Source organism: Plecotus auritus (assembly GCF_963455305.1).
Source record: "Plecotus auritus genome assembly, chromosome: 4".
Classification (NCBI taxonomy): Eukaryota; Metazoa; Chordata; class Mammalia; order Chiroptera; family Vespertilionidae; genus Plecotus; species Plecotus auritus.
This window is the reverse complement of record NC_137775.1, coordinates 99,929,218-99,952,363: the sequence shown is the minus strand read 5'-3', so window position 1 is coordinate 99,952,363 and position 23,146 is coordinate 99,929,218. Positions and strand designations below refer to the sequence as shown.

General features: G+C 60.0%; 1 protein-coding gene across 1 annotated transcript; it reads right to left on the bottom strand.

The window, feature by feature from the left end:
• Positions 1-937: 937 nt before the first annotated feature.
• IP6K3 (inositol hexakisphosphate kinase 3) lies at positions 938-22,218 on the bottom strand. Its single transcript, XM_080666347.1, has 6 exons — positions 22,108-22,218; positions 12,431-12,749; positions 6,835-7,042; positions 5,464-5,639; positions 4,387-4,562; positions 938-2,366 (listed from the first exon to the last, which is right to left on the bottom strand). The coding sequence occupies exons 2-6, from the start codon at positions 12,624-12,626 to the stop codon at positions 1,899-1,901; spliced, it is 1,224 nt and encodes a 407-aa protein (XP_080522473.1). The 5' UTR covers positions 12,627-12,749; positions 22,108-22,218; the 3' UTR covers positions 938-1,898.
• Positions 22,219-23,146: the final 928 nt, after the last annotated feature.

Here is a 23,146-nt window from a genome sequence, read left to right as displayed (position 1 = left end):
ATGGTGACCCCTCTGAGTCGTGTAGTCCAGTAAGAATGGTCTAAAGCCGGAGCCAGCTTTGTCCCTTGCAACAAACTATACTTTTGTTGGGGGTCTTTTCAGGAGGAGGTGGAAATTCGGGTTGGGCCTCGAATGAGTGCTAGAGGAGGAGGAAGGCCAGACGTGAAGGGCACTGTGGGCTAAAGGAGTAGCCAAGAGAGGGGGCATCATGTGGGCAGGAATAAGGAGGCAGCTCCGAGAGTGGTTGGAGCTCAGTTAGTGACGGGGTCGCCATCCCGGAAAGACTTAGATTCCAGCTGACCCTTCCCACCGCATCCTCGTCCTCGGGCAAGTCCCACAACACCCAGGCTGCTGATGGCGGAGGAATCGGGAGCTATGCCAGGAAGCTTTGGAGCTGGTTGATATGGGACCAGGTTCTCAAGTAGCGAAGTGGCTCAGAAAAAGCAGTATTTAGGGCTCCATTTTGAAATTAGCAAATATTTAGTTTCCGGCTGACTCCCTTTTGCCACCCAACAGGCTTTGACTTAGCTCTGCTGCCTTGAGCACAGAGCATGCACATTAATTGTCATTACCTCAGCCAAACATAAGTAGGGAAGTTAATTTACTTTGAAATTCATATAATGTATCACAAAATTAAACAAAAGTTTTTTTGTTAGCCAGGCTACTCTTTCTAATAGTATGGGGTTTTGGAAAGTTGATGGTAATTAGCTAGGAGAATCCAGAAATTATTTAGTTTTGCATTGTATAAGGTTCATAGGAAAGCCTGGAGCCTGCCTTGTAGATGCATGCAAATCTTTTATTACCATTTCCCACCGGGTCCCTGAGGGATTGCAGGAAATTGGTGAATTGTTCTTGCTGAATACTCTAGTCACCCATAAATTGGAGCCAGCATTCAGTGTGATGATCAGAATAAATAAACAGAAAGGGTAATAAGGCACACCAAATAATCACTGATGACCTCAGCAATTTTATTAACAAATTTATTTCCCTAATTGGGTGACGCATCTCAGTGCTCGACTCAAGGGCATTGTAATAGCTTGCACACTGCCGAAGAAGGAATTAATTAGAACCGGTTGCTCTTTGTTCCGCATTCATACTCGTCCACCCACCGGTCTTGTAAACATTGTGCCTGGTTTCCTCAGTCCTCCAGGCTCCTCACTTCTGACCCCCCCCCGCCCCCTCCCATAAACAAACAGAAAGCTGAGCGTGTAGCTTAACACCAGTGGCTCCTCCTCATGCACATCTCACCTCCCCTGGAAGCTGCATTTCACCGCCAGGTTCTGGCAGAATGGCTGCTTCCAGCAGGTACTTGGAAGGTCCGGAAAGAGACCTTTCCTCCACAGGCACAAGTGGAACTCCGGGTGCTGGTTTGCTAGTGCTGTGGGGGTTGTCCTGTCCGTGCAGAACCTGGCATGCAGCTGATGAGATGGGCAGCTCTGTCCCCCTCACCCTGCCCCTCCTGCAGTGCCTCTTAGGAAGGTGAAAGGTGTTCCTCACCTCCGCCTGCTGTTGGCACAGGCCGCCCATGAGGCAGACCCATTTCCGGGAGCCCCTCTTCAAGTGAGGATTTGCCTCACAGCTGGCCAGGATGGCAGCGTGACAAGAAAGCATGTTAAATGCAAACACTGCAGAGTCTCGCTGTAATGCTGCCTCTAACTCATGCGCCATCTCACCCGGACCATCCAGTCTGGGTGACCAGCATTAGCACGAGATGCCAGGCATGTGAGTTATCTCCGGAGCTGCCTTCTTTAGCAGCTCCTCACTCAGCCTGCCGTGGGAGTGATGGCTCCTGAATGCAGCTATGATTATTACGAAGACGTCTAAGGGGTGTCTAGACTATCCTGGCTACAAGAGGCCTCTTTGGATACTATGCTGCAGAACTGGGTGGCCGCCACGTCTCACTGTCCCTCCTGGATGTCCCGCAGGATCTGGATGAGGTTTTCCAGGCCGAAAATGTAGCCCGGGTCTGGTCCATCATAGGTGCTGTGCTCATTCCAGGAGCCCTTGTATGTTGTGTGAGCAAAGTCGATCATCCGGATGTCAACTTTGGGGAGGCCTCCGGGGCAGCTGCCGGGTGCCGGCTGTGGAGCCTCCTGAGGGTGCGGGCTGCCCGGGGCTCTTTCCGGCGGCTCCTGCCCATCGTAGATAACCAGGAGGGAGCTAGAGTAGAAGCGGTATGAACTCTGGCTCCTGATGACCGAGAGGAGGGCCCGCAGCTGGCGCTGGATGGGCCCCAGCAGCTCTGTCCGGAGGCGGGTCCCGTCGTGCAAGAACTGATAGAGAGCTTGTCTGAACCCGTCGACGGAAAGTTTCCTTCCATAGTACTTGTCTTTGCAGAGAAAGTGCTTCTTATCAGTTTGATAAACCTTATGTTAAGAAAAAGAGAAAATGTGGAAATTACAAACAAAAAATTGCACCTGCCCAGCTCAGCGTCACAAGCTGACATGGCATAAACAGTCCCGGGGGGCAGGGCAAGGATGCTGATACGCACAGAACGTGGAGCTTCCTCTGCGCGCCCTTCAGCTTTTCATCTGCGCTGCTTCCTGCACAAGCTCCAACTTGTGCAGGGGATCCAGGGCTAGAGACCCTTCACCCTAAAAGGCGACCCCCACCCCCGAGGAAAAGGCTGGATCTCCTTTCGTGCAAATTTCCAATGTCAACCCCAAACCATGACTTAAACCCTGGCTTCGGCCCTCCTCAAACATCAGCAAACCCAAGTTAGGAAGCTTTAGTAGGAATCTGAAGTCACAGCCAATGGCCTCGGGAAGCCAACTAGATTAAATTTCCCCAACGAAGTTTATGAAGTCCTTTCTCTGGGGATTCTAAGGAAACAAGAATGGCTCTCGGGGTAGAGTGGGGTGAATATTTTGAAGATAAAAGACAGGCTAGATCAGGTGTAGATGGAGTTTGGGGGCGTCCATGCAGCTGAGGGAAGCCTGGGTAGCGGAGGAAGGGGCCCAGCAGCTCTATGGGGTTGTGGCTTCTCGCCTTGGCACCAGCTTCTCTCCCCTCCCCTGTCATGTCTGGGCCACCAGATGGGAGCAGGGAAGAGAGGCACTGATGGGGGACAGTGGCAGTGGCCCCCACTTCATGCAGACGGTACAGGCGGCAGCAGAGGCTGACCTGAGGCCAGTAGCTGGCCGGGCCAGAGAGTGACGTGGCTGCTTGGCACACCTGGGAAGGGCTGCGCGTACCTGGCCAACACAGTTCTCAGGCCTTCCCCGCCTTCAGATGACATGGTGTGTTTACAGAAAACCAGTGTTGAAAGATGTCAGAAGGATATGATAGACATGGTGTTGCCTTTGGAGGGTTGGGGACCGGCTGCTAAATTAGCCATCAGCAATACATACCAGGCACCACCTTCTAAATAAGTCAGATCCATTTCAGAGGGTCCCGAGAGATTCCATTTACACCCCAGCTCATCACACGCGTGCTCCTGAGACTGTTGCAAGCCTTTCAAGGGGCATCTGTGCAGCCAATTTACAGACTCAGCTTCTGCTTCAAGGCGGCAGTTTAAATTAAGGAGCACGTGACGTTCCCCTCACCCGGTGCCTGGCTTTGAGTGGATAGATTGTAAGAGCAAACCGATGGAGAACCTTTATTTCCTCCTGTCTGCGGCCTCCGCATGAGCCACACCAGAGCAGCACAAAGAAAGTGCGGAGTCTGGGGCAGCAAAAAGTAACTGTTCCTTTGCCTGGACTTAGGTTGTGACCTTCCCATTTTGTTAACCAGAACAAGTAGCAAGAAGCAGAAAAAGTGGCGTAAGAAGAGAGAACGTCTAATAAAAACTCAGAGACATGCCCACCAGGGTGGCTCAGTGGTTGAGCATCGACCTATGAACCAGAAGGTCAAGTTTATCAGGGCACATGCCCAGGTTGTGGGATCAGTCCTCAGTGGGGAGCGTGCAGGAGGCAGCTGATCAATGATTCTCTCTCATCATTGATGTTTCTCTCTCTCCCTCTCCCTTCCTCTCTGAAATCAATAAAAATATATTGAAAAAACAAAAACACAACTTGGAGACAGACTGCCTTACGGTAAGTATCTGGGAAGGAGGAGTTCAGCTTTATCGGCAGAGAACGCGGAATCAACAGAGAACTCTTCCTCCCGTCTTCCCAGCCCCTGCGCACACACTGCCCTCAGAGCTCTGCTCTCCATGCGGGCAGGATCGCGTGGCCACTGTGGTCTCAGCTGCCCAAGACTGTTGGCACCACTGTCCTGAGAGGCGCTCTTTAAAGACCCAGCGTATCAGACAGGATGTGTTTCCTTGGGGAAGAGGGGCGCCCGGCTGCCTCCCCTGATGCTCCCCCAAAGCCTGGTGTCTGGGTGGCGGCACGGTGCCCACCTGGACATGCTGGGTGCCCAGCCTGCTGGGCCCCTGCCACCCACCTGCATGCCGCAGATGCGCACGCCCAGGCAGGCCGAGGTGCTCTGCGCGCACTTCGTCATGTGGCGGGCCTTCTTCTCTTCGGACGCGTCGTCCCCGTGCTGCCGGGTCCCCATCTTCAGGTCCAGCACGCAGGGGTGCTTGTACCGTGACACTACGTTTTCCAGCAGCAGGAACCCTGGTCACGCTGGTTAAGGAAGGTCCTGAGGCCGGAGGCGGCCCGCGGGAAGCAGGCAGCTCCTGCGAAGGGGCTTTCTCTCCAGCGGCCATGCGCACCAGGGAGAGACGCAGGTCGCTTTGCGGGCTGCGTTCACAAGCCCACTCTCGGGGAGCTGTGAGCAGGTGCGCTTCTCCCTTTGCGCTGAGGTTGGAGTTTAAACGCAGGCCTGCAGTCCTGCCAGGCCTTGCCCACTTTAGTTTATGGCAGGAAATCATAGGCTAAAACCCCTAGTCACCAAATGGGCCAGTCCCTGTGGGGAGATGAGTTGCAGGAATATTAATTTAGTGGAGGCATTATCCTGCCTAAGCTTCTTGGGGATTAGGGCTGCAGATGGGTCTTAGCGAATCCTGGGACACAGCACCCGAGTGCAAGGAGGAGCCGGGGTACAGAGGGCACTTCGAGCCCAAGTTTGCTCACAGAGGACAGGGCAGCCTGAGGTGGCGGGATGCCTCCCCTAAAGTCCACCATGGCCTTCCCTCAGGGGGGAGCCTCCCTCCCTCCCCATCAGCTTGTGGGGAGAATTTGGGGTAGAAGGAGGGTGTGGTGCAGGGGACCCACCCAACCCTCTGAGGCCCCACCATCCCCACCCAGCATGGCAGTCACCATTCCCATCTGCCCACAGAGCCCCCAGTGCTGGGGCAGACACAGCGGTGGCCGCCAGGGCACTAGGCTCCACTCAATTCCCAGTCTGGCTCTCACATCATCTCTGATTTGTTTTTGTGAAAGAACTAATTTTTTCCTAGATCCCAGGTTTGAGGGCTCCTGCCTCCCTCACTCTCCCTTCATTCCCGCCCTCCCCCACTTCATAGGTGCACCTTCCTGCCCTGGGCACCGTGTGGCAGGGAGGCTGGAAGGATATGGTGCTGCTTGTTCTCTGGGTACTCGGTGCAGAGGCGGGTCAGGTGGGCCTGGTGGCAGTGCAGACCCCACGGGTTCAAGCTCCCCCTCTCGGCCTGGTTCCCGTTAGCATCTTCCACCAGGAAGGCGACATGGGTGCTGAGGTGGAACTCGGACCTCAGGAGCGCAGTGGCCGGGCTGCCGCAGAGGGAGTACAGGACAGTCAGGGCCGGGCCTGAGGTCTGGAGAGGGGCCCTCCCCTGTGACTGCGGGGCCCTCCTGGGCTGGACTCCGACCCCAACGGACCCTGGCTCCTCTCCAGGACACAGCGGGGCCTCAGATGCCCTTCCTGCCCAACCACCTGGGCACCTGGGCTGGCCAGCTGCAGCCTCCCCTCGGAGGGGGTGTAAAGGCACTTGTCCGCCCTCTGATGGTCTCACTGGAGGCAGGCACCTTGGGACAGCAGCCGCATGAGCCAGGAGGCGGGGCTTAGGCCTTACCCTTGAGCCCTTGAAATGCAGTTGTGTGTTTGTGGGGGGGGGGGGGGGTGGGGGGATGTGGGTCCTGAGCCCCTCTCCTGCCCGCTGCGCCTGGCTCACTGTGAACTGAGATAACGGGCCTGGCTTCCTGACTGAGCCTGACTTAGCTCTGCGGTGCTCCTTGGGGAAGGGAGCTTTCCTTGTATGAGCTCTTTTGTTTTCCCACGAACGTTAACCCCCAGGGATCCTTCTCATCTGGAAAAGATCCCCGAGTTTCCAGGGTTTGGAGACTCTCCAGAGCCCTTGGTGCTGAGGCGCCTGCATGTCAAGGCCTCCTCTCCGCCTCGTCTGCTGAGGAAAGGTGGTGTCCGAGACTGGCCACCCTTCCTTCACATCAGCTCTTCCGGGGTTTCTGCTCTGCACAGCTGCCCAGAGACGCTTCACGGTCTCCGTGAAACAGGAATTTAATTAAACAAACTGCTCTGCCTGGGGCACTGCATGCTCACCAGCTCGCCGGTAGTGCCCCAGCCCTCCCTCTAGAGAGGCATGGAGAAGAGGCGCCCCTTCCTGTCACAGTTCTTCTAGACCAGGGGTGGGCAAACTTTTTGACTCGAGGGCCACATGGGTTCTTAAACTGGACTGGAGGGCCGGAACAAAAGCATGGATGGAGTGTTTGTGTGAACTAATATAAATTCAAAGTAAAGGAGCGGAGGGGAGAGCAAGAGAACTGGATAGAACAGCCAGATCTGGCCCGCGGGCCGTAGTTTGCCCACGGCTGTTCTAGACAGAGCCTTACTGGGGCTCTCGCACTCTGCCCGGCCTCCCGGGTGCCCTGGGCCCTGGCACAGGGGGGAGCAGTGCTGGTCCCCGCTGGGGACAAGCTCCCAGCTTTGTCATCCGCCAAGTGGCCTCACCTCTCCTGGAGCGCGTGTGCCAGCTGGGCGTGCTGCCACTGGGAGAGGGTCCCCGCGCCACCTCCGCTGGTCTGCTGGAGCTTCTGCCATATCGCCACCGCCGCCGGCCCCGCGGAGACCTTGAAGGACTCCCGGCTCTCCTGCAGGGGGTTGGCGACCAGGCTGAGGTGGCCGAGGCTGTCTTTCTGTAGGTGAACCGTGATGGTGCCTGCAGAGCACACAGGAGGGGGCGGAGGAACCAGAGGGAATGACACGTGTCAGGCGGCATCTTGCTGAGTAGTTTAATGGCGGTGGTCAACCTTCCCTTTTCCCCAGCTCCTTTCTCACGGAAGAGCGATGAGCATGGGCCTGAACCCGACATGCACCAGAAGGAGCCCAGAGCCGGAGCCCTCGGAAATGGCCGCGGCCTGACCTTGGCACAGCCTCTGCTCTGGGCACTTGTCTGCGCCTTCGTGCGTTGAACAAAGCAGCCTGTACGTTCTGTCCTCGCATCCCAGGCCCTCTGTGACAGCCACCCCTTCCCAGTCACACCACAGCTGCCCAGCTGGACCTAACCTTGGGGCGTCAGAGCTGGTCTGCCAAGAGCGGCCCCTGCCAGAGTGGCAGGGAGGGGAGTGGGCCCATTCCTTCCTGCCCCTGGTCTTTGCCTCCTCCATCGTCCTCTCTCTCCCTCATTGGTATCAGATAAGCCTGCGGGGCTCACGCTCATCCACCCTCCCCTTCTCTGGCCTGGACAGCGGGGCTCACGGTTCCTCTGGTTACTAGTAGACACTCGGCCCATGAAGATTGTGGGAGGAGTGTGGTGCTTTGGGCCTGAGAGATGCCCCAGCTTACAGGGCCTCCCAGCCACTGGCGGTGTAGCCAAGGCTGGACATCCCCTCCTCCCTGGGAGTGGTGGGCGAGCAAACCCAGCGAGTGCGTGCTGACTGGGCTCCTCCGCTGGCGGCCACGCGGGTGATCAGCACAGCCGGACGGTCACGGCTCGCCGCCCCTTTGGGTTTCTCACTCCCGTGGCGGAGTCCCGGCCTCCGTGCCTGGGGCTTGTGGCCAGCGGGTGCTGGCGAAGAGGGAGCAGCCCTCCTGGTTGTGGCGCAGGAGACCGCCACGCGTGGTTTTGGGAGAGCCAGGTCTCAGTGCTGCGGCCTACACTCGGCCCTCGGGCCTGGGGGTGACAGCTATCCGGTGTCCCTGTGGTTCCTGGGACCTTGTGCTAATGGTTCCTTTAAAGCGTGCTCCTCACGTCAGCCACTTTGCAGGGGCCTCTCATTCTCTGCTGGTCCCTGACTGAGGCTGGGCTGCCTGGGCTTCTGGATATTTCTTTCCTGCCTGGCCACAGGGTCACCTTGTCAGCATTCGCGGTAACGTCTGTGGAAGCCGCTGTGAAGGCGGCTGAGCTCCTGCTTGCATCCTGCCCGGCCTTCCGAGGCTGGTTGAGCGGACACTCGCCCTGTTCCCTAACTCAGCAGCCGCTCTTCGGAGCCATCTGCCCAGCCAGCACCGTCCCGGGGGTCCTGTCACCTCAGGTTCCCGGTGCCCTAGTTCTGTAGCCCAAGAGTGACATTCGTTTCCTCCAGCTCCTAAAAATACTCTGCTCTCCTCAGCTCGCCCCGGGCCCCGTGTCCTGTAAAGCCACAGTGACCCTAATGGTAATACTGTACTGAACCCCACAGTTCAGCTTACCTAGAGACTGGCGTGCACCCTAGGCCAAGCCCACAGAGCAGGGCGGCGGCAGGCAAGGACTGCGACCCCATTGTCCCCGCAGTGACTGCCACACCCTGCGCGGCATCGTGGGCCTTCATCTGTTACCAGTGCTACGCAGGCTGACGGTGGCCAGGGGGCTCGAGAGACTGAATATCTTGCCCAAGGTCAGAGGCCTGGTGCCCTGAGGAGCCGCCCCCACCTGGCTGTGGAAGGAGGACAGCTGTCCCAGGGGGCTGAGGCTTTCCTGGGAGGCGCCGTGCAGTCATACTGCCTACCCATGTGTGGCCGAGGACACGCTGCCCTCCCGGTCACGTTCGTCCTGGTCATCCAACAGGCTGCGACCCCGCTGTGCTGTGAGGGCACTGCTGCGCTGGGAACCGCAGGAAGCCCGGGGCTGGGGGATGTGGCCAGCCCTGGGTCCTTGGGTGGGGGTCATGCTTGTTCTAGGGTGGGGCACTGGCCTGGACACCACCTCGGGCCCGAGCCCACCCTCTCCCCACGCGTGAGAAGGGGTGAGCTCACTGGCTCCGTGACCGGCCTTGGGGTACTCAGAGCCTGCTGGCTGCCTGGGAGCCCAGGAGGTGTGCGGCCAAGGGCAAGGCCCTTCCGGGTCTCGTGAAGGTCAAGTTACCATTGGGCGACCCCTGGCCTTTCCCACTGAGGAGGCTGTGGTGAGGGCCCTGCCAGAAACCTGGCCCTGGAGCCTGGGCCTGAGGGACAAGAGTGTGACCTTCACCTGCTTCTCCAGCTCCAGCTCTGTCTGATCTTATCCGTCCTGAGTGTCTGAATAGATGGGAGAGCCAGGTCTGAGATGCAAGCCAACAAAATCCAAAGGCATTTCTGTTTCTCGTATTACCGGAGCTACACCCCAGGCTCCGTGTCCCTGCCTCCTCGCTCGTCTTCCTGCGCACCCCTGGCTCTGTCTCCATCTGCCTCCCTGCTCTCCTTCCTCTCCCCCTCCCTGGCTCAGCCCGGCCCTTCCTTCTGAGGCCTGGGGCCCGGCGCAGATCGGGCCCTGGAACAGTCTTGAGCTGCATCCTTGACGGCCTCCTTGACGGGAGCAGGGTGTCGGTGGAATCCAGGCTGCTAGAGACTTGGATCGTTCTTTTCCTCAACAGCTATGCTGGCCCTGGCCTGGCCTCCCTCTTGCCCTGTGTGTCCATCGGGACGAGGCCTCAGAGGCCTGTGGGTTCCCAGAATGCTGCCCCTGCCTGGGGAACCTCGGCTGCCTGCTCACCAGTCTCCCCAAGCAGTGCGACCTGCCGCCGTGCCAGCTGGGCAGACGGGTGCCCCCTGCCACGATCGCCATGCCACTGTCTCAGCAGTTTTGGTTTAGCTGAGCAGCTTCCTCCGCCTTGAATATTCTGTCACGTATTTATTTTTAAGCTCATGAGAGCCTTTGTCGGCCGCTCGCTGTCTGTAATATGAACCAGGCTCATCCATTAGCCAGCTAGACCTGGGAGCATGTCCTCACTCACCCGAAGCCGGCAGGCAGGCTGGGAGGAAGCACGCAGCCCCAAGACGCCGTCACACCTGGGAGCCAGCAAAAGCCCAGGGTGAGCACCTGGACGGGAAGGCTGTGCCTGGGAGTGAGGTCCCAGCAGCCCCGAGGCCATCACAGTGCGGGCGGCGGTGACAGGGAGAGGCGTGCCCCGTGGTGCGCAGTGGCCGCTTCAGAAACAGCCCCTCACTCCGGGGCTCTTCCGATTGGGGAGAAAAAGGGAGGCCCCGTAGCAGTCTGTAGGCACTGGAGTGGCACTGGAGGTCGCTAGCTCAGTGGCCCCGGGCACGTCCCGTCCCTTCCTTCCTGGGCTGGGCGGCCTGGCACTGGCATCTGGGGACTCCATTTCTTCAGTAAGAGTAGCTGAAGGAGCCAGAGCCACACTTGGGAGTCAGACCTTGAGGCTTTGGATCCTGGCTCTGCCTCCCACTTGCTGTGCCCTGAGGCAAGTCAGGTGACCTCTCTGCCTCAGTGCCCTCATCTGTGAAATGGGGCTGCTAGTCCCCACCGCAGAGGGCTGCTGTGAGGATTGGGTCTGTACCCGCAAACTGCGCACAGGGAGTCGTGTTGGGCACTGAGGGACCACCAAGGGTGAGCTGATGGGACTCTAACTTTAGTGTGAGATGATGCCTGCCCAGCCGAGAGCCCTGAGGTCCCTTTCCCTCTCCCCGACCTCAGCTCCCTGCCCTGAGTGGGAGGTTCCCCACGGGGCCTACTCCAGTGTCTGTAGATGTGCGTTTCCTTAGGTGGGCACCGAGTTGTGCTTGTGAGTGGGTCAGCGTGTCTGCGTCATTGGAACCTCAGACTGGGTGTCGCCCCAGCCCGGGGCTCTGCCCCCACTCCCCCTCCCCCTCCACAGGGCTGCGTGGTGTCACCTGGGCGGTATCTGTGGTTCCCTGAAGCAGATGAAACACCATCTCCTGAGGGAAGCCCAGGGCGGGGACAGAAGCGTCCCCGTGGCTGGTGATGGGTGTAGCTCTGAGCCTCAGTCAGATTATCACCTTAGCAGAGCCCCAAGCCGGCTGGATCTGGGATGGGCCCCATCCAAGGGGGCAATCAGGGCAGGGGCGGGGGTGGACAGTAGACTGGTGCCCGAGGGTGGTGCAGTCCCACCCTGGAGGATGGGCACATGGAGACGGGACGGGGGCGGCAGCCTCGCTCGCTCACCTGCTTCGCCCGGGCCTGCGCTCCAGAGCTGTGTGGAAGCGTGAGATGCTGCTGGCAGGAGGCCACCAAAGCAAGGACCTGCCACCCCTTTCTGGGTTGAGTTCAGTCTCGAAAGGACAGACATTCATTCCAGTGGGTGGTCTGACAAGATGGGCAGTGACCACGGAGCCCCAGAAGGCCCCAGGGGAGGCCCGCCCAGGCTGCACCCCAGCTGTGCACCCGTCTAGTGTCTGATGCCATTGTCCGGTCTCAGACTCTCAGGAGGGCCCGGCAGGCCGGACTAAAGCAGTGCCCAGGGCTCAGGCCTCGGCCCCCAACCAGTGGGTCTCAAATGGGAGTATGCTGAGTACAGATCCCTGGGCCCTAATCTAATCCCAGGATTCTGATTCCCAGGTCTGGGGTGGGCCCCGGGAACCTGCATGTCCCCTCTCTCTCTCTCTCTCTCTCTCTCTCTCTCTCTCCCCCCCCCCCCCCCAAACCCCAGCGACTCGGGTGCAGTCTGAGATCAGCCGCACTGGGGCGCCGATGTAGACAGGCCGCCCCCAGGTTCTCAATCACTGCGATGCACTATGGACACCTGGACAAGGAGGGCAGCGCTCGCTGTCACATCTGGACCCTCTAAAGGAGGCCTTTTCGCTGAGCACGCATGCCATTGGGCTTGGGGCTGGCAGGCATGCCTGGGCCCGGGAACCACAGGTACAGAAGGCTGGGCGTGGACCACAGCCGAGGCTCTGCCGAGAGGTCCTGCCTGGGCCCGAGTGGGCAGCCCCCCCAGCCTTCTCCGCCAGAGCCCCCCTGGTGCTCAGAGCAGAATACACACTGCTCCGTGCTCGCCTCCCCAGGTCCTGCTGGAGGGCAGCCCACACCCCTGCTTTGCCCTGGATGAGGCTTCCTAAACCTGCGGTGTCCCAGCTCCTCCATGTCCGGTCCCCTGTCCTAGGCCCAGGGCAGGAGGTCCCCGCCTGCCCTGTGTTTCCCAGCCACGTGCTCCCAAGCCCAGCCACGCGCCCCACTTCACTCGGTTCCTAATTCCTCGAAGCCGGTGCTTGAGCTAATTTGGAAGGACTCAAGTGCTATTATACTCCAGAGCCGGGACTTGAAGAGTTCAGAGAAACTAGGACAGTGAACCGGCTGCGGGAGAGGGGCATGTCTCCATGGCAACCGCCACACACACCTGACCGGCCTGGCCCAGTGTGGTGGCCCCAGCGCGTCTGCGCGGACACTCACCTCTGTACTGTGGGGTGAACCGCTTCATGGCCAGTGGCAGAGACTCATAGAACCTCTGCTCCCGGGAGACGAGGGGCTTGCACACGGTGTTCTCGTCATACTTCATCACACTCAGGTGCCCTCCCACCTGGTGCAGGAAGGGCTCCAGGAGCACCAGCCCGGCGTCCCCGGGGTCCCCACTGTCCTGCACAACCATGTCCTGAGGTAGCAGTCGAAGCTCCAGGACAGAAGGCCGGGCGTCAGAGGTCCTCACCTTTCTCCTGGGCCTTAGCCGCTGTCATAGCACAGCTTTCTTCCCAGCTGTGGACTCGGCGGGCCCCTGGAAAGCAGAGGAGGGTGGAAGTGATGTGAGCGACACAGAACCCCCTCCAGTGCTCACCCCCCAGCCACTGGGAGGGACACAGAGCCCCCTAGCCCCCACCCACCGGGAGGGACACAGAGCCCACCAGCCTCCACCCACCAGCCACCAGGAGGGACACAGAGCCCACCAGCCTCCACCCACCAGCCACCAGGAGGGACACAGAACCCCCCAGCCCCCACCCACCGGGAGGGACACAGAGGCCCCACCCCCAGTCCCCGGGGAGTGAACAAGACCGTAAACGGGCATCCATTACTTCTGGAATAATTTGTTACAAGAAACTAGGAACAGTGGTTGCCCCTGGGGAGCAGGCTGAGAGGGAGACTTCTCTACTAGTAAATACACTTTCGTACTTTTTGCATTTAAATATTCAAACATTTTAAAAAAATCAAACAGTACACATGACTGTAGGCTTCCAGAGTTCAGAGACTGTTTTAACTTCTCCGTCATCCTGCCTGCCTCCCTGGGGGGACACGACCCCAGGCCCAGGAAGAGAGCAGGTCCCTGCTGTCGGGGACGCAGCATCCACGGGGCCTGGGGCGCAGCAAGGCAGGTATAGCGTGCACCATGGATTTCCATCATGGCTCCACAACAAAATTGCTGTGACCTTGGGCCTCTTAAACCTCTCTTGGTCTCAGTGTTCCCATTTGTGGAATGGGATCATAATGGTGCCTGCCTCATGGAATTAGGGACAGAATTGAGATAACAGGTGAGCCCAGGGCCCAGAGCTAAGTGCTCAATAAATGTGATTAATCATGAGTATTTCTGGCATTATTGCCTTGAGGAAGGCAGGCTAAAGCGAGGCCCAAGCCGCCTGGCCTGGGGTCCAGGAGCAGAGGCAGAAGTAAAGCAGACTCCTTGTCTCTGGGCCTGGTCCTCCACCACCTGCTGCTCCCCTTTCCTCCCGAAGGGTGGGCTTGCTGGGCCTCAGGCAGATGCTGGGACTTGGCTGCAAATGCAGCTCCTACAGCGTCCTGCCCTTGTCTCAGGAGTGTGCCAAGGAGACACTTCCTGAGGCTCACACTCCTCGTGTCTGCGAGGACGCTCTCACAGCGGAGCCTGTCACTAGCGAGTTATTAATACTCCCCTCTGCTGGGCTCCCGGCCGAGGAGGTGACCAGGCTGGGCGGCGCTGGGCATGATGGACCCTCCAAACGACCTTCAGTCCAGACGGGGCGTGACCGGCTGGCTCCTAGCACATCAGTGCCTGTCGCTGTGTGCAGGACCCTGGCCCAGAGGGCCTCCCTCACCACCTGCCAGGAGGCCCTGAAAACCCCAGCCCGCTCTCCTTCCCCAGGGGACTCCCCCCATTGGCTACTGCTCTGAGCAGAGTGCCCACCCCTTAGGAAGCAGCAGGCATGTTCTGTTCTGCCTGGTTTGTGCATTTGCTTCCCGCGTGCAGGGTGAGGCTGCTGGGGAGGCCTTGGGGTGAGGAGGCCAGGCCTGATGGCGAGGGGGCTGTGCCTGAGACCACAGCCCAAGCCTTCCCCAGCTCTGCTCTCAGACCGCAGAGGTGAGCCCTCCTGGGAGCCTGTTCTGGGACCTGAGAAAATAAATTGGCGAGAGGCATCGAGATACAGAGGGAAATCGGAAATCGGCCCAGGCCCTGGCCGGTGTGGCTCAGTTGGCTGAGTGTCTTCCCATGCCCTGAGGGGTCACTGGTTTGATCCCCAGTCGGGGCACATGCCCGGGTTGTAGGCTCGATCCCCAGTAGGGGGCCTGCAGGAGGCAGCCAATCCATGTTTCTCTCTCTCTCTCTCTCTCATGGATGTTTCTCTCTCTCCTTCTCTCATCCTTTCTCTTTAAAATCAATAAAAACATATTAAAAAAAAAAAAAAAGAAATCAGCCCAAATCTGAGTTGATGTCACAATTGCTTGGCAAACCCAGTCCTGCTTGTGACTTTGCAGGAGGAAGAAGAGAAAAACTGAGGTGGCCCAATACCCCTCCTCTGGCCAGGTTGGCCTGGGGGCATCCTTTGCCAGCTCTCCTGTCCCTGGGGAGAGGAGGCAGAGACTCTTCTGTCACCAGAGGGACAGCAGGTTGTAAGATTCATTTATAGCCACTCCTGGAAGGAACCTGGGCCCTGTCCCTCACACTGTCTCCTGGTCCGGGCCCAGCACTAACCAGGCTGGCCCAGCTGAGCAGCCCAGCTCGCTGACACTCCCCGGCAGCGCCCCAGCTGCCCCCCAAACTCCCCTCCCGCGCTGGGCAGGCCACTGCCGACTTCCCCACCCCGGCTTCCCTAAGGGGCTCTAAGCCCAGTGCAGCGTGGGAAGGAAGTGATGCTGGCGGTAACACAGCCCCTGCGTGGGCCGGGCAGTGTTGCAGGTGCTTTACGTAGATGAGCCATTAAAGCATCTCAACCACTAGGATGCAGTGTCATCAGCCCACTTCACAGATGAGGAAAATGAGGCACAGAGAGGTTAAGTAACTTGCCCATGTGCACCCAGCTACTGTGGGGAGAGCAGGGATTTGAACATTAGCCCAGAGCCTGCTTCCCCGCCATGCCGTGGGGCGCCTGAGGCTACTGTGATCTCCTCTGAGTCAGGAACGGAGCCCCAAGAAGGCTGGGACCTGACCAGTCACCCCAAGTCACTGGCTGTGCTGGGATAGGACAGGTTTTCTTGTCCCCAGGCCTGGTCTCTCCGACCCTGATGACCTAGTGGCATGTGGGCTCCTCGCCTCAACCTTCAGGAGGGTCAGTGCACCTAGAGCTGGGGCTGCAACAGACCCGAGAGGCACTGCCATTCCCAGCCGCCCTCAGGGGTCCTGGCTGAGCCTGCTTCGAGCCGGGACGACCCCGGGCCGCCAGGAGCCGCAGGCAGCTCTGCGACCCGGGCTCTCCCGTCCTGGGCAGGGCAAGGTGGTAGCAATGGATGTCTGCTGGGCAGTCACCCTGTACTTTTCAAAAAGCTGGGCTGGACAGCTGGGGAAGCTGAGGCTCTTTCTCTCAAGGGTCCTCTTAGTGTGTATCTAGGTGACGTCTCCTCAGACTCCGAGCTGTGTGCTGCGGCTAACAGGTTGGTAAGCAGGGGTGGTGGGAGGGCAGAGGGCGTGGCATCAGCACGGAGCACCTGCTGGGCTGGCAGGTGGGCTCTGCTGCCCAGGGAGGCGCTCCGTGGCCTCCCTGTGGCAGGAAGCCAGGGTTCCCAAGAAGCCTGAGGTTTCCCATCTGTTTGGTGTGCAGCCTCCTGCTCTGGGACGAAGCCAGGGAAGACCTCCATTCCCCATTCCTCCTCAGAGTCCCAGTAACTAATTCAACCCCGCAGACCTCTCGGCCCAGGCCTTCCTTTTGCCGTGCAGGCACTTGTCATTGGCACAGGCCTTGGCCTGGGCTCAGCACCTCTGGGCCCTGGGTCTGTGTCCTGACAGCACTGGGTAAGGAGCAGGAGCCCAGGTCTGTCCAGGGTCCCACCAGCTGGCCGAGGTCCCTGGATGCACTGGGTTCCCTCCCACCGCCTCGGCCTGGTCATGATGCTCCTGGGAGGCCTCTTCCCCGCGTCCCCACCACGCGCTTGTCACTGCGTAGGTGACTCTCAGCTGTCTCAGCCTGGTGCTGGGAGGGCAGGCGAGGTGCTCGCCTGAGACGGCCCTCTGACGCGGCCCTCACGCCCTCTGACGCGGCCCTCACGCCCTCTGAGACAGACCGAACATCCTGGGCTCCCTTTAGTGCTTGGAGGGAGACAAATGTCCCCCTCTCCCTCCCATGCCAGTGTCCAGCATCCAGCGTCCTTCCTAGAGCTTGGGAGGGGCCAGAGGGCGTTAGGATAAAGGAGGAAGAGAGGGAGGAGGCGAGATGCCCGCAGCTGGAGAGTGCAGCTTAAAGCCCCGCTCCCAGGGGGAGTGGACAGGTGGCCCCCGGTCAGTGTCTGCTGCCCTGTCACTGGGTCGTCCTGAAGGACATCCCAGGCCTCACTCCAGGAGAGACAGGCCAATTTCTCTGGCTGCCACCGAGCTGTGTGGAAGGGCCTGGCTGCCGGGCCAGCAGAGCCTGGGACGGAGTGGCAGCCAGTCCGCCTGGGTGGCAAGGTCCGCCTGGTCAGAAAGGAGGTCGCAGGCTGCAGGGCCCCGCGGCTGTGCTTGGCTGCCAGAGTGGGGACAAGTGACACCAGCAGGGATGCCACCATCACGCGGAGGTGTGAGTGTCGGCTGGCACTTCCTTTCCTGAGTGCCCCCGTGCACTTAACCCTGACCCACGTGCTAAACTCGAGGTCATTAAACAGTACAGGTTTTTGTTTAAATCCTCACCTGAGGATATTTTTTCCCACTGATTTTCAGAGAGTGGGAAGGGGTGGGGAGAGAGAGAAACATTGATGTGAGAGACACATCGATCGGTTGCCTCCCACATGCATCCTGACTGGGGCTGGGGATTGAACCTGCAACCCAAGTACATGCCCTTGACCTGGAATCGAACCCAAGAGCCTTAGGTGTGCAAGCCAACGCTCCAACCACTGAGCCACGCTGGCCAGGGCTACAGAAGGTGTTGGTATCTGCTTCAAACTCACCACTCGCATTGTAGGGAAGATGGCAGGCGGGACCACAGGTCACACTGGTCAGGGTTTAGACCTGCACTGACATGGTCATGGGCTGTTCTCATCGGCCTGTCAGCTCCGAAGAGAAGTCGCTGACCTCCGTCACTGTTGGGCTGCTCACCAATGTCCCGGTGCTCTGTGGGGAACACGGTGCGATGGCATTTCCTCTCTCTCTGAAGGTTAGTGTGGCCACATGACTTGCTCTTGCTGACCTCGTAGAGGAGCAGTGACCGGTCACTCCCACTGGGAGCAGTTCCCTGGCCGAGTTGTGGGGAAGCAGGTGTTGCATACGCAGCACGACGGAGAAGCAGACGCTGTCCCATCAGCCACGGAGGCTTGGGGTGGCTGCAGGCAGCACTGCTCACCTGTCACCAGCTCACCGCCTGGTGCCCAGGACAGGCCTCACTTGGTCAGACACGCAGATGTTTCACGGCACAAAGACAGCTCCACAGTCGCCGCTCCTGCTGAGCTCAGGAGGCTGTAGTCCGCCTGCACCTGGCTTTCCAATCGCAGCCGGTTTCTCAAGTGGACCCTTCCCGCTGAGAAGTGAGGCTTTCCCCGCGTCCTGAGCTCCTGAGCACGGCGCCGGACTTCCTCAGGCTCCTGCCTGGCCTACCCCTCGTGCATCTTCCTCAGGTTCCTGCCTGGCCTGCCCCTCATGCATCTTCCTCTGGGTCCTGGGACCCAAGCAGGCGCTCAGGCCAGTGTCCTGTCCGAGGCCCCTCCACGCGGTGTGCCTCGGCGGCCAACATCAGACCCGGGAGCCTTCCAGGAGCCTGGCCGGCTGGGCATGCGGGGGCCATAGCCGGGGCAGCGTGCCGCGTGGATGCTCCCCTAGGTGCGGGCAGGTGGGCTATCAGTGCCCGGGTGAGGATGCCCGCAGGCCTGTGGAGGCCTTGCCCAGCGCCGCAGCAGCAGCACCCGCATCCTCTGCAGACTCCACACAGCCACGGAGCACCATCATTTCTCAAGTGTATGCCAGCACTTTGGTGATTACCAAGATACAAATTCATTTAAAGGCATTATTGCATTCCTAGGTGTTTTTTATCATCATCTATTTTCTCAATCAACAGATACTAAAAGTGTAATGAGTATCGCAGGGGGACTCGTAGGGAAACATTATGCTGAAAATGGGCCCTAGTTGGAAAAGTGAGGAGAGGTACTGCTGTGGCTGAGGTGGTGGTGGTGGGAGGGGGTCAGGGGGAAGGGTGTTGGCCTGGCCTGGGGAGGGGGCTTGAGGAGGGGCTGTTTTGGGGAGTATGTGTGCAGGGAGCCGTAGGGAGGAGGGAGGCTGATAGGGGAAAAGAGGCAGGATGCTGCGTGGCCTGGCCGGGTTCATGGCCCCACACTGTGCTGGGCATCATGAGGGGACAGAGGGCACCTGCTGTGTGATCAGAGGGGCATGTCTGTGCGCTCACTGCAGGGAGGAGGGGTGCTGCGATCGCGGGGTGGAGCCTTGGGGACCAGCCCCCAATAAGCCCGGGAGGGGCATTCTGGGAGGAGACAGTGAAGAGACAGCACACAGCGATGATAGACCAAGATCTGAAATGTGTCAGGTGCGGCCTGTGGGTTCACAGCAGCGGAGCCAACCGCTGGCCTGCTCAGGCACCATTCAGAGGCTGGCGCAGGCACCATTCAGCGCCCAGAGATGCTGGGAGCACCTTCCATCTGTGAGGGAGGAGGGGACCCGGAAGCCATGGAGAGCCGCTCAGGTGGTGACGGGCTGGGCTGTGCGCTTCTCCTGCGGTGGAAGGGGCCGTCTCGGTGGGAAAGCACAAGGTGATTTTCCGGAGGAAAAGTCACATGTTAATCCATTCTGAAAATGACTTGGGGGCTGTGGGCCATGTCCTCGCCCGGGGCCCCCGGCCGGTGGGGTCAGTACCGGACGCTGGGGGACCTCCCCCGTCGCCTCCCAGCGTGGCCGAGACGCAGCAATACCGCAGAGCCAGTCTTCATGTTCCTCAGCGGCAGCTACTCATGTCCAGGTTGGTTCTATCCTTTGAGAGAAGATTCTTTCTCTCCTTTTCTCTTCACATTTAAAACCTCCCTACGTTCCTCCAGCTTGAGGACCGAATGTGCCTTTAATACGGCTATTGCTGGTTTAGGAGCCTTCAGCACTGGCAAATGTCCCCTGCAGCACGGCAGTGTTCTGAGCCCACTGTCACGGAGCACGGGGCCCAGCTGGCTCAGACGCAGAGCGCAGGAGGGCCGCTCTGGGGGGCCACGGCGGGGGGGGGGGGGGCTTCTCTGCCCCCCTAACATATCTCCACCTCAGACAGCCCCAGGGCCCTCAGGCACCCTGGGCCAGACCAGTGACCCAGCACACCCCCTGGAAGCCACCCCCAGATCCTGGACACTGCCAAACCCAGACCTCACACTCCCTGACCCCGGACACCCGCCCCACCTCGCCCTTCTCTTAGGATCTAAGGGTCTGACCAGCTGCCACCTCGTGGAGGAGACTTGGAGCCACGGTGGAAGGTCTGGCCCATGGGGAGCATGGCCACTATGGCCGCAAGAGAAACTGCTGTTTAAGGTCAAGACACAACAGGGGGGAGCAAGGGTGCTGTGTGCGTGTGTGAGAGTGTGTGAGTGTGTGGTCGCGGTCCTCAGGCCACAGAGCTGAACTGGCCAACGGAAGAGGGAGCCTACTGGGGAGAACGGGGTGAGCAAGCAAGCCTTTCGCCAGCAGAGGGCAGCCGCCGCCACGGCCTCCCAGAGGGAGCCGCCAAAACCTCAGCCAAAACCACCGCCGGCCCCGCTTGGCGCCCGGCACATTCCTGACCCGCCTGGCTCTGCGGCCGCCCTCAGGCAGCCCGGACGCCCGTTTTAGCTCAGAAGTTGTCAAGGTTGATCACCTCAGGTTCCCTGCTTGCCACCCCTGCTTTTTCTTCCTTCTTAAAAGGTGTTTATTTTTGTTTGTTTTCGATCCTCACCCAAGGGTATGTTTTCATTGATTTTAGAGAGAGGAAGGGAGAGGAGAGAAACATTGACGTGAGAGAAAAACATCTATCAATTCCTCCTGTACGTGCCCCGGCCGAGGATTGAACTGCGACCTGGGCATGTGCCCTGACAGGGAGTCAAACCTGCCAACTTTTTGGGCACAGGATGCTCCCTTGAGCTGCCTGCCGGGGCACTGCCCCCTCCCCCGCTTTTTCTAAAGGCTGTCTGGCTTTGGAAGCTTCCCGCCCTGGATGAGACACATTGGGGTGCCTGGCTCAATTCATGGGGGAGGGACCCCAAAACCATGGAAGGGCTTGCTGGGGAGGGAAGAAATGGGGTGAGGGTGCTGGAGACACATCTGAGCAGAGTGGACCATGGTCATCAGCACCTCCACTCAAAAGGCCCCCGGGGCAGGCGGGCCCCACAGGGGAAGGAGGAAGAGTAACCAGCATGAGGGCTGCCGCTATGGAGCTGGTGTGGCCCCTCCCTACCCTCCCGCCCCCCCCCCTCCCCCCCAGGGAGAGCCTCCAGCCACTGCTCTGAGGAGCCCTATGCGATTGCGGTCCCTGTGCTGCTGGTCAACAAGGGTTTCTGCCTGGGAAGGAGTTATTCACGCGCCTGCTCGGAGCTGGAGAGAGCCGGGGAAGCTGCTCCTGGGAGGGCCCGGGGGGCCAAAGGCCATCGCAGGCGTTTCTAGGTCCCGGAGGCTCCGGAGGAGCACGGGGAGTCGCTAACCTGTGGTGGAATGACTTGCTGGGGTGGGGCGCTGGGACGTCTATAAATTATTTCAAACACTCAGCCTGAGCTTGGCTGGTGAAGCAAATACGGCAAAACTCAAACTACGCTTTACCTCCAGGTGTGGGATGTGCAAGTGCTCCTTATAGCTCCCCTGCAGGCTTAAAGTCTCTCACAGTAAAACGGTTAACAATAACCTGGGGCTCTAAACGCCGGAGCCACCGCTCCTGGCCCTTGGGGTCCGGTCCCTGGGGAAGGGGCCTGGCATGGATGTTTCCAGGTGCCCAGATCCTGAGGACCAAGGAGACTCATGCTCAGGCCAGGTTCCCTGGAGAGCCCAACGAGCCCACGCTGCCACTGCCCAGGCGGGGCCCCGGTGGCGACACGTCTCTGATGCCCATGGCCGACCTGCCCCCGCTCCATGGGCGCGCCTGCTCAGTCCCCAGGCCACGGCCCACGGCACTGATGTCATCCCAGCCCTGTGGTCCCCCCAGTGGAAGGGTGAGGCTGCGGGGACAGGACATGCTGGGACAGGACATTCCTGGGCCCAGGGGACAGTGCCACTTCTCCTGGGACAGCTGCCTCTGCTAAGGGTTAAACCCAGTGTGGAGTGTGAATCATTGGCTCCAACCCTGCACCTGTCCCTACAGCTTCCTCTGCCGCCCCCGCTCAGCCAGCACCCCCACTCAGCCCAGCATCCTCCCCCCTCTCAGCCCAGCACCACCCCCCTCAACCCAGCATCCCCCCCCACCCCGCTCAGCCCAGCACCCCCCGCCCCTGCTCAACCCAGCATCCCCCACTCAGCCCAGCATCCCCTGCTCAGCCCAGTACCCCCACACCCTGCCTTCTTGCAGGGGCCGCAGGAAGCAGAGGGTTGGAATTAGTCTAGGGGAGGGGACCAAGATGGGAGAAAAGCAAATGACAGAATTTCTATGTTGTTGAACTGCTGGAACTTGCCCCCACACGTACACAGACAGACACACAGACACACAGCCACCTCCCCGGGGCAGATGCTTAATCAGCCTGGATGGAGGCGAGGCCCACCCCTCAGACCGGTGGCACATCAGGGGGCAGCAAGCCCATGCCCATGCCTCCCCCAGGGCCGCACTCACCAGGGCTCCTTCCAGGAGAGCGTGGAGGGAGGGTCCAGCGCCTACTGAGGGCGGCGGTCAAAGGCCTTCCCGGGTCCTGGGGTGGAGGAGTCACTGCCCACGGTGGCACCGTGGAGAGGTCTGCGCAGAGGGCCAGGCTGTGGTGGCCAGGGCGGGGAGGTCACCTGACCCTGGGCTGGCAGGCCTGGCACGCCCCGCTGCCAGCTGGTACTAGCTGCCCTGGGCAGGGAGGGGGCGGAGGCGGAGGCGGAGGGGGAGTAGGCCGCGGGGGGAGTGCTGCTCCGCTGCCTGGCTGATGTCAGGTCCTGGCAGCCAAGGGCCAGTTGCCAAGGCCCCTGGTTATTTTTTGATCCCTAGTTGATGAGGCAAGGCTAGCTGGGGGTCACATTCCCTTCCCCAGTCTCCCTGCCCCACCCTCGTCCCCTACCTCACTGCCGTTTTCCCTAGGGGCTTTCCCCAGGCGGCTGGGCCAGGGAGAAGGAAAGTGGTGCAGCAGGACAGGCAGCCAATCAGCTTGAAGACAGGCTGGCCCAGGAGCCAGCGGCAGTGCCTGCTGCCAGGGGGCTGCAGTCTTGGGTGGCGGTGCGGGAGGGGTGGTGGCCTGAGGGGGACCCCTCACCTACTTATCGGGAGCAGCAAGGCTTTCTGGAGGGAGCACGTTGGGTTTTGGGGGAGGGTGAAAGAGTGGTCTGGGTAAGGGAGAGCCTGCAGAGGCCCAGAGTGGGGGGACTGGGGCTAGAGCTAGAGCGTGCAGGCAGCGAGGGGCGGGGTGACAGAGGGGCCCAGTGAGTGCTGGGAGCTCTCTCTGCTTTGAGGAAGCAGGTGGAGGCGGCATCAGTGGTGTGACTCCAGGTGCCTGTGGTCTGAGGGGAAGGGCAGTGTGTGGAAGGGCCTGCTGAGGAGTCAGCCTTGGTTAGTTGAGGTCTGTGCCCCGGGCAGGGACAGCTGGAGCAGAGGCGAAGGACAGGGGTTTGTCAAGGGACAGCTCAGGCCTGGGTGAGCCTGGACCACATGCTGGAGGGTCTGAAGTCTGCCCTTC